Consider the following 11,309-nt stretch of genomic DNA (forward strand, 5'->3'; position numbering starts at 1 on the left):
TTAACTAACTCAATATCCATATCCCTTTACTGATGATACCATTGAGTATCAATTGTCTTCATATTGGAAATTCATAACCCAGGGATTTACTGTAATCTTTAAAATCCTAGTCAAATCCTAAAAGCATTATAAATCTGTGAGATCTATATCAAACAATAATCATTAATGTGACAGGTAGATGTCGTGAAGTCCTATAATCTTATAGTTTTTTTTAAGCCAAAGTAAGCTTTTATGAGTTAAAATTTGTGATAGTGCATTCTCAAAGACAATAATGGACCATCTCCAGAAAGTGTGGAGAAATGTGTGATCATAAATCTCTTGATCCTTAATATCCTCCTCCCTGACCTCCTTCCACGTCCAGGTGGAGGGCATGGCTGGTGTGTTGGTGGAAAATCAGTGCATGTGTGAGCTATAACTGGCCCCTATTGTGCATGCCCAAGCTTAGAGTGGGTGTGGGTGTCTTGCAGTTTTAAAAGTCAATTCCTTAATTACAATCAAATAGTTCTCATAGATAGTATACATCCTACTACACAGTACTTTCAGTGATAGTTAATCTATTAGGAATGGATTAAAAATTCAGAAGTTTGAGGGCCAAAGGAAAACACTTCTGATTTAAATGGGATCCAGTTAGGACCTGCTGTAGTTGATGGGTATTTTATTTAACCAGTAATAAAGGACATCATATGTATATACATTCATACCTCTGTCCTAATACTGAGTTTTAAGTTGTATTGAAAAAGCAAAATCAAACTCACTACCATTGAGTCAATGCTGACTCATCGTGATCCCCTGGGTTTCTGAGACCAGACCTGAGACAGCCTGGCCTGCTTCCCTATGCTAATGGCTTTGAATTGCTGACCATGCAGATTGCAGGCAACTCAGAACCACTACACCACCAGGGCTCCTAGTTGTATATGAAGTCCATATGCATTCCTTACCTTGTTGGCTTTCACGAACATCTGGGAGATATTAGGTATAATTTTATTAAAGACAAAGGCTTTCAGGTTATAGAATGAAGACTCCAGGTATAAAATCAAGAGGAGAAAGAATAAACCCATGACAGCCAATGTAATCAAAAACTTTGCAATCCCATGTTCTTCAAAAGTGTAGACAGTGTTCTGAGCATCTGAGGAAAGCAAAGGAGAAGGCTTTGATTTTGAAACTGATATAATGTCTAAGTTACCCTTAAGTGTTAAGGAATCGAGGTTCAAAAGGAACTTTAGACAAGATTTAGAAAATTATAGAATACAGAAAAATGAACAATTATGCTGATATCTTATTTTTCTCTTATTTGACCTTTCCTTGATACTTATTGTTTTCCTAAAGGTTATTCTAGTAATTATTTCCCCCTAGTTTTTGCCAATTATTGATAAAAACAACCCTGCCATATCTTCTGTGAATTTCAGAAGCTGAGCCCTTGCAAATAGAGTGTGTAGTGATCAAATAAAGTATAGAACATAAAAGTATTTATGGCATAGCTCCCCATTATTGCAGGAATGCAAATATCTTTATAGTCCTTGAGAAAGAAAATATTTTATTTCATATTTATAATTTGTTCTAACATGGTACTATTCATGAGGAGGAGAACCACAAAATAGCTAATATAGAAGTAGGTAATAGCTCTTTACCACAGAGAAATTTAGTCAATATAAACCTAACTCTCTGCCATCAAGTCCATGCCCGACTCACAGCAATCCTACCGGACAGAGTAGAACTGCCCCTGTAGGTCTCTAGGACTGTAACTCTTTCTGCAATAGAAAGCCTCATCTTTCTCTGGAGGAGCAACTGGTGGTTTGGAACCGCTGAGCTCTCTATGAGCAGCCCCACACATAAGTCCGAAATGCCATGAGAGCTTCTCAGCCAAATACGGACAGCGGAAATCCTGATAGGATAATATGAGGCCACTGTGAAACGTAAAGATGACTTTTCAAAATCCTAAGAAAAACACTTTAGAATTGTGCTTTCTGACTGATTGGTGCCAGTATATAGAAATGACATGGATTTATTTCATTTATTTACAAGGTAAAATACACACACCAAAGTTATCATTTAAATAATTTAGAAGTGTACAATTTAGTGCCTTCAGAACATTCGCAGGGCCGTGTAGCCATCATCACTGTCTAGATCTGGGGCCGGCAATCTTTTGAGACACGAGAGTCAATCCTGTCACTCACCACAACTTAAATATTAATTGAGAGCTGTAAATACATTTTTACTAACAAATAAAATCACCATTATCTGAAAAATATAGCCTTTGAGATTTTTCAATTCTGCTTCAGAGCCACATATTCATACTGAAAGAACTACATATGGCTCCTGAGCCCTAGTTCAACAACCTTGGAATCTAGATCAATGTTTCCCAAAGTAGGTGACACTGACCACCCCCTACCCCCGCCCCCCACCCATGGGGCGGGGAGTGTGTGTGTGTGTGCTGGAAAGATCCAGGGGGACTGCAAAAGCAGATGCCTACACTTTATCTGGCATTGTGGGCTATGGTACAAAAGATTTTAATTGCCAGGGGAGTGTGAAGTAATTTTTTTTTCCCCAGAAAGGAGGAAATAGGCTAAGTAGGTTTGGGAAATCTCTGGCTAGCTCCAGAACATTTTTATTATTTCCATAAGAAAACCCATACTCAATCACTCCCATTGCTCCTCCTCTCACTGGAAAGCATTACTGTCTCCCCCTGCAATGGATTTGCCTGTTCTGCACATTTCTTGAATGCATTTAACATAATGCTTTCCAGGTTCATACATGCTCTATCAATACTTACTTTTAAATGGCTGAATAGCATTCCACTACACAAATGATACCACATTTTGTTTATGTCTTCATCAATTGATAGGTACTTGAGTTATTTATGCATTTTGGCCACTATGAGCAGTACTGCTGTGCTTGTTCCTGTACAAGTTTTGTTTGGATATTTTGAGTTATTTTGGATATTTTGAGATTGCGGGGTTATATAGTAATTCTAAATTTAACTTATTGAGGACCAACCAGATGGTTTCCCATGGTGGCTGCATCATCTAACATTTTCAACACAATGTATGAGGGTTCTACTTCACCCAAACCTGTCTTCTTTCGCTGTAGCCTGCGAGTGAGGGACACTGACGGGATAACTCATTGTGGTTTTGATTTGCGAGTTCCTAATGACTACCGGATGCCGTGTTGAGCTTCTTTTTTCATCATGTACACGCTGACCAGTTTTCTATCTGCTTTGGAGAAATGCCCATTCGAATCCTTGCTCATCTTTCAGTAGTTTTTTTTTTTTTTTTTTAGTTGTAAGAGTTTTTTTAATCTATTCTAGAATCAGGCCTTTATCAGACACATGATTTGCAAATATTGTCTATTCCATGGGTTGTCAAGCCACTCTTTTAATAATTAGCATTTGACACGTAAAGCTTCATTTTAATAAAGTTCAATTATGACTGCACTTTCTCTCATTGCATGTGCTTTTGGGGTCAGATCTAGGAAACTAGTGACTAATCTAAGGTCATGAAGATTTACCCCTATGCTTCCTTCTAAAATTTGTATTGCTTTACTACTTATATTTAGGCATTTGATATATTTTAACTTAATTTTTCTAGATAGTGTGAGGTAGCGGTGCAACTTCATTCTTTTGCTGTCCAACTATCCTTTTCTTTGTTGAATAGACTATTCTTTGCCATCAATCCTGCTGGCACTGCTGGTTAAGTGAATATATATAGGTTGCTTTTTTTAAAACCTCTCATACCCTAAATTCTATATCATTGGCCTTTATGTTATCTTTGTGCCAATATCATACTGTCTTGCTTATACCACAGCTTTATAGACAATTTTGAATGAGGACCCATGACTCTTCCAATATTATGACTTTTCAAGAATGTTTTGGTGACTGGGGCAACCTGCAAATATATAAGGATCCCTGGTGGTGTAGCATCGGACTGCTAACCACAATGTCAGTGAGTCAAGGCCACCCGCCACTCCGTGGGAGGAAGATGAGGTGGTCTGCTCCTATGAATACCTGTAATTTTGGAAACTCGAAGGAGTCATTGTACTCTGTCCTGTAAGGTCACTGTGTTAGGCTGGGTTGACCTAGAGAAACCAACCAGTGGCACTCCTCTATGTATAAAGGAAAAACCTTGTATCAAGAAGTACTTTTAGATCATGAAGGCATTCCAGCCATAAGTTTGATGCTAGATGGGGCCGTCTTAAGACTCACACAACTGCAGGCAGATGCAGAAAGGTGAAACCGAATGCAGGAAGATCATAGGCCTGTGGGTGCAGGGTCAAGTGCATCAAAAGTCAGGTGGTCCACATGGGGCTTCCCCTGGAGACAGGCATAGGATCCCAGCAGGCAGGAAGGAGAAGGGTCAGAGAGAGAGAGGGAAGTTCCCAGTTTCTCCTTTATAAGAAGGCCACACCTCCAAGCGGACATCATCAGCCCATGTCCTGATTGACAGGTTGCACACCACGCCTACACTTTCATACAAATTCAAGATGACACAAATTTATTCAACTACCACAATTACTATGAGTCAGAATTCACTTGATGGCAACTGGATTTGCTTTGGGATTTTTTTCCCTAGGATTTTGGATTAGATTTTCTCTATCTTTAATAAGGAGATGTTAAGAGTTTGATCGAGATTGCTCTGAATTTGTACATCACCACGGGAATAATTGCCTTGTTAACAATATTAAATCTTCCAATTCATGAACACAGGGTATCCTTCCACTTATTTAGGACTTCTTTCATACTTCTCCACAATATTTGCTCTTTGTATTGTACAAAACGTGCACTTTCTGATATGGAAGGGCTTACTTCTGTCATTTTGCTATTTGTTTTCCCTATGTTAAATCTTTTTTTGTTTCTTAATTTCTCCATTACTATCTTCTATTTTCCCCCCATTGTACTATTTTGATTCTCTTCTCATTTCCTTTTATGTACATTTAAAATGACCTTTTCTTAGGGAAATACCCAGATTACAATACACATTCTAATATTGTATCAATCTAGTTCAAATTTACATGAACCTATTTTCAATCTCACTGCTGCTAAGTTGATTCAAATTTATAGTAACCCTACCATATAGAAAAATTATGCTGCTGTATAGCTATTTCCCATCCTTTTCTTTTTCACAAATTGCACCTTCATACTTTTATGCCCAAAGTCAGTGGAAACGTTGGGCATAAAATTATTGCTTTATGCATGTCTTTTCAGCCATATAGGAAAATAGGAAAAATAAGAGATTTTAAAACAAAAATACAATATAAAATGCAATAAAACTAGCTATTATGTTTATCTCTGTACTTAATCAGTGTTCTTTCTTCCTTCATATGGTTTTGAGTTACTGTCTTGCGTCCTTTCATTTCAGTGGGAAGGGCTCCAGTGAGGGTTTCCTATAAGTTTATGTGAACTCCCTCAACTTTTTATTTAGTTATGTCTTAATTTCTCTTTCACTTTGGAAGGATAGTTTCATCAGATGTAAAATAATTGGTTGGCTGTGTTTTTCTTCTAGTACTTTAAATATGTCATCCCACTGATTCAGGACTCCCGATTTCTGATGAGAAGCTGTTAATAGCACCGAAGAACCTTCGTATGTAAAAAGTAAAGGTTTGGACCTTTTTCAGCTTACCCTATTTGTTGTTTGTTGAGGTTGTTGGATGCTTATATTCATGTCTTTCTAAGAATTTAGAATGTTGGAAGTTTTTGCCATTATTTCTTCTAGTATCTCCCCCCCACACACCTTTTCTTTCCTGTGGGTCTCTCATAATATTTATGGTGATATGCTTGATGGTGTCCCCACAGCTCTTGGCATTGTTCATTTTTCTTTTTCCTTCTCAGGCAGGATAATTTTATGTCAACTTGAATTTTATGAAAGTGTATCGGTGGAATCCAGCCTGATAATCAGGTCACAGGCTGATGATGTCTCCTTGAAGGGTGGCCTTCTTATACGGGAGAAACTAAGAACTTCCCTTTCTCTGCCCTTTCACCTTCCTGCTTGCTGAGAACCTGTGCGGCCCCATGTGGGCCACCTGACCCTGAGAGTTGTTGACACTCGGACATGTTTCTACTGACCTTGGATTCACTTGAATTTACACCTAATATTTGGGGCATACTTTAAAAACATGTTTTTAAGATTTATTTATATTATTACCTGAAGTTGAGATGCTCTAAACTTCTCATCGTTTGAAAAAGAGTCATAATTATTTACCCATTTTGTTATTGATGGACACATGCACTGTTTTCTGTTTTTCATATTTGTTTTATCAAGGATTTATTAATTTGAGTATAAATTGTGGTATGTGCATATTAAGCTTTGTTAATCCTCCAATATTTTCCCCAAATTACTAATAACCATATATTAGCATTTTCACGTTTTCATTAATACTTGCTATTATTTACCCTGTTAAATGCTATTTCATTGTGGTATAAATGTAAAGTTCTTTGATGATTGTCTTACTATATCTAAGAGCCCTGTAACAGAAATACTAAAAAAATGGATAACTTTAACCGACATTCATCCTCTCACCATTTAGGAGACCAGAAGTCCAAAGGCAGGGTACCAGCTCTGGGGGAAGTCTTTATTTATCAGTTCTGGGGAAAGGTCCTGAGCTCCTTTCAACATCAACTGGCCTGGCTCTCCTTGGGATATCCATGTGTCTTGGCATCAATCTTTTCCTTAGGCAGTTCCCAGCATAGGGATCTTATAGTCAAAAGGACTCATTCACTTCCAACTCTCCTTAGTGCTACTGAGGTCCCTCCTCTGCACATTTCACAGTGAACAAGCTGAAGCTTTCATTTCTTCTAATATAAAAGGGGTCGCAGACCATGCCTTAAGAAATATTCCTGCACATTTGATCAATGTTGTGGCTTGAGTATGGGTGTTGTTGTGTTTGTGGTTGTTAGGTGCCACTGAATTGGTTCTGACTCACAGTAACCCTGTGTACCACAGAACAAAACACTGCTCAGTCCTGTGCCAGCCTCCCGATTGTTCCTTTGTTTGAGCCCATTGTTGGAGCTCCCAGGTCAATCCGTCCCCTTAAGGCCCTTCTTCCTTTTTCCCCGCCCCTGCACTTTACCAAGCATGGTGTCCTTCTCCTGGGACTGGTCTCTCCTGAAAGTGTGTCCCAAGTAATGAGATGAAGTCTTGCCATCCTTGCTTCTAAGGCATATTCTCGCTGTAATTCTAGAACTTTGTGTTTGGTATAGAGTGTGGATTCAACAGTTTCTTTTTTGGCTGATATGTCATCTTATGTCTACATATTGAGTAGTCTATTTTTAACAAGTGAAATTACTATAAGACCCAGGAATTCTATTCTGAGGTATAAATGCAAGAGAAAGGAAAACATACACCCACATAAAAATTTGTACATGAGTGCTCATATCAGTATTTTTCATAATACTCAAGCAGTGAAAACAACCCAAATACCCATCAACTAGTGAATACATAAACAAAACGTGAATACATAAACAAACATCCATACACTGCAATACAGCAGGTCAAAAACACTAAATACTGAGATATGCTACAACATAAGTGAAGTTCTAAAATAGTACTGTAAAATAAGCCAAATAAAAAAGATCACATATTTCATGATTTAATTTATATGAACTATCCAGAAATACCAAACCTGCAAAGGCATTATAGCTATATTAGTGGCTGTCTGGTGCTGGATGTGGTAATGGAGACTAACTGTTAGCAGGCATGAGAAATTGGTTTCAGATTGTGAAAGTATTCTAACTGTGGATCGTGGTAATGATTACACAACTTAATAAATTTGCTAAAAATAGTAAAGCAAAGTAAATAAAAGCAAACGACTTTGATGGTATATCCATAATAACTCAATATATTTTTTTCTTAAAGATTCAAATATGATGCAAACTAAGATGTGATATTTATGTCAGCCATTCTTTGTAAGAAAATACAACCTATTTGATTTAACAATTATATATCACCCTGTATTGTTGCATGAAATACATCTATTTTATTGTGGGTCATTGCAAATGATTTTGTTCCAAAAGAACTATACACATAGAGTGAATGTTTATTGTTCTTGACATTTTATAAACACCCTTAAGCATGAAATCAGTTTAAAATGTAGACCATTTAGTAGAATGTAAATCTTCAATTAGGTTTTATTTATGTGACCCTTACAAGCTTAGTGCCCTCAGTGAACTTTCTTAACCTTCAGTTTATTATAAAGTGTTCAGTTTCCTTATTTATAAGATTGTGATAATAATAGCTTACTTGTAGAGGTGTTGTAAGGATTCAAAACCTAGTCTATGTAAAGCGATTTGCATGTAATCGATAACTGAAAAGCAGTAACTCCTATTTGAGGCTTCTTTAGTTGTTGTCTTTCCTAACCCAACTACAAACAACCCAACTTATTCCAACTTATAGTAACTCTATCGGACAGAGTAGAACTGTCCAGAGGGTTTCCCAGGTTGTAAAGTTTGGCAACCTCTTTCTCCCCAGAGTGGCCAGCGAGTTAACCTCTAACAGCTGAACGCTTGCGCCATCGGGCTTCTTTACTTTCCCCTTGTCTGTGAAAACATTGGGATTCAAAACCCCCCAAACAGGAAGATGGACCCTCTCCAATGCAGGAGTGATTCTTTGTATCTTTCAAGATCTGAGTTTAAATATAGACGTCTATAAAGTGGAGCCAGGGTGGAGTCGTGGCTTTGCATTGGGCTGCGATCCGCATGTTCGAATCACCAGCAGCTTCTATGCCCGGGAACAGTTACAGTCTCGGAACCCACATCGTCAGCATTGACTCGATGGCAATGAGTTTTGTTTTCAGAAAGAGGAATTTTCTGTTTCTAGGAATTCGGGGAATCCCAGATACTCACGTGCTTTTCTGCAGTCTAGGGAGACCGTTTGGAATTTCCTGGCACATTGTTTTTTCATTTCATAGTTGTCAAAGAATTTGCTGATACACATCGCAAAGTTGTAACTGGGAATCACCATTAGTAAATTCGATATGGTGGTTTTGATGAAGCCAGTCAAGTCACGTGCTGTGATTAAAAAGATGAAAGATTAATTTTAATTATAAAATAGTAACGAGCTTCCCCAGAACAAAAACCTCCCCAAATGATGCAACCATTCTGAAAGAATTACAAATCCAGTAGATGGTCCCTGGAAAAAACACAGTCGTCAAGTATGTTTGTTTTTGATAGCGTGTAGCATAGGTTTGCTAATTACAGAGACTAAGGAAAGATTTGGGGGAACAGTGCTCCCCGAGGATTTTGTCATCCTGTGAACTGATATGAAAGGAAACCAGAAGCAAGCATTTTTCACGTTTCTAACTTTGCTTGTACACGAGTAAAAATATTCTGGGCATCTGACTCAGGATAGTTGCTCAATAGTGAGAAAAAATATTTTAAAAATCTTGTCTTAGAGGAGATCTATACCAATATTAAGTCCAGATTATTTGGGATTTTTTTTGAAGGCAGGGTCTATGCCAATAAAAAGTATATATGACAATTTGAAGTCAGAGAGGGGGCCGGCCACCCAACGATAGTAATGGATACAAGAAGTTTGGGAGTGACGCATCAGCTAAGCACCACAGCGATGCTGTCTCTGGGTAGACCGCACTCGAGAGAAAGCACGACCGGGTCAATTCTGACTTCTCGACTCTACGGACAGAGCGGGACTGCCCCATTTGGGATTCTGAGGCTTTACATCTTTATGGGCTCAGATAAAGTAGGTCATAGATTCATTTAAGGGACTATGAATTGGTCGCCAGAAGGAAGGGCTTTGGAAATAGGTTGGACATAAAAAAACCACACCAATGAGAAGGACTTGCGGGGGAGTAGGCGAAGGTCCTTTGATCTCTCCTTGGAGAGCATGCAGGTTCTCACCTTGACAGAGGAAGAGCTTCTGGGTAAGAAAGAGTTAAGATTATTACTGGGACCACAAGAAAGGAAACAGTTTCTTATGGAAGGGAAAGGTAAAAACAAAACAGGAAAAGCTTCGTCCTATGGTGTGATACTAAAAATATTTAACTAGCATGGCATGAATACCAACCAACCCAAACCCACACTGGCTAAAATAACCCCAAAGCAATTTTATTTCCCTGTATTCTAGGTTGAAGTGATGTTAAGAAATCAGTTCTCAGTTAAATTGTCATGCCTTTGTAGATAAACTGTCTTTCCTGTTTCAAGTTTTTGCTGAACCTTTGGTGGTCTGGCTTGCCTAACCACTAACATATCTATGTATGGGTTCTTTTAAATCTACCATGATTAAGATTCTTTGCACATCCCAAATGTATAGATTTTTAGCTGTCAAAAAATCCTGAAAAAAATTACCCATTAAAAAAAATTATCCCCTTCGAGGATTTCAATCGTTCAGGATAGATATTATCATTATATCTTCCATGTTTGTTTTTTTTTAAATCTCTTTGTGTTTCCTAGGAGCCCTGGTGACATTGTAGTTATGCATTGGGCTGCTAACTGCAAGGCCAACAGTTCAAAATCATCAGCTGCTCCTTGGGAGAAAGCGGAGGCTTTCTACTTCGGTCAAGACCTTTACAGTCTCAGAAACCCACTGGGTCGTGATGAACTGGCATCTACTCAATGGCAGTGAGGGCTTTCTTTTGGTTGTATTTTCTATATATTTATTTCCTAAGCTACCATTTGCCCACACTGCTCAGATGATCTTCTAGATTACTAATGATTAATTCTCTTTATTGCTTTTTGAAATCTTTTTAAAAAGTTTCATTTTCAAGCCTGTTATTTAAAAAACATGTTAGATATGTTTATTTTATATTCTTTGCTACACATACCACATGTAAATATTTGTATTACTCTGTAGTTTATTTGTAAGGTAGCATTGCATTCATAGAGCCTTACTTTACATGTTTTGTGGTTTTTGACTAAAGCTCATGTTCCTTAGAAATCTTGATGGTTTCCCCTAGGAGCTATTGTCTTTACCAACTAGAGACTTAACACAGGCCCTCTGTAAACCTATGCCTATACACACACATATATAGCTTATATATATATATAGAATATATACATATTCTTATATATATAGTATAGATAGACATCCATAAGATTATTGGCATATTGATAACAAATTTCAGATGATCGTATTTTTCTCTATGACTCAGGACTAAATTTGAATAGTAGTGTTTCCTTGAAGCCCAAAATGTAGGAGTCACATGGCAGAATTTAACACGTTCAGATAAGGTGGGAACTATTTCCACAATAAGAACAGGTACAGAATGAGAATCTGTTTTCAACCACAGAAAAAAATTAATTTTCTAAACTTGGTCTCTCCTGCAGAAAATTGTATTATAACCCCAGAGGAAAGCTAACAGTTCTAGGA

The 11,309-nt window shown here is 37.7% G+C and overlaps 1 protein-coding gene across 1 annotated transcript in view; it reads right to left on the reverse strand.

The window, feature by feature from the left end:
* Positions 1-11,309, reverse strand: part of LOC101660058 (phospholipid-transporting ATPase ABCA3-like) — a 206,495-nt gene that overhangs the window by 18,777 nt on the left and 176,409 nt on the right. The window contains exon 19 of the mRNA XM_045285074.1: positions 939-1,126. Within this exon, the coding sequence (XP_045141009.1) occupies positions 939-1,126 (188 nt within the window). The remainder of the gene's footprint in view (positions 1-938; positions 1,127-11,309) is intronic.

Source organism: Echinops telfairi, unplaced genomic scaffold (genome assembly GCF_000313985.2).
Source record: "Echinops telfairi isolate 266 unplaced genomic scaffold, ASM31398v2 ScPeMD7_5;HRSCAF=22, whole genome shotgun sequence".
NCBI lineage: Eukaryota > Metazoa > Chordata > Mammalia > Afrosoricida > Tenrecidae > Echinops > Echinops telfairi.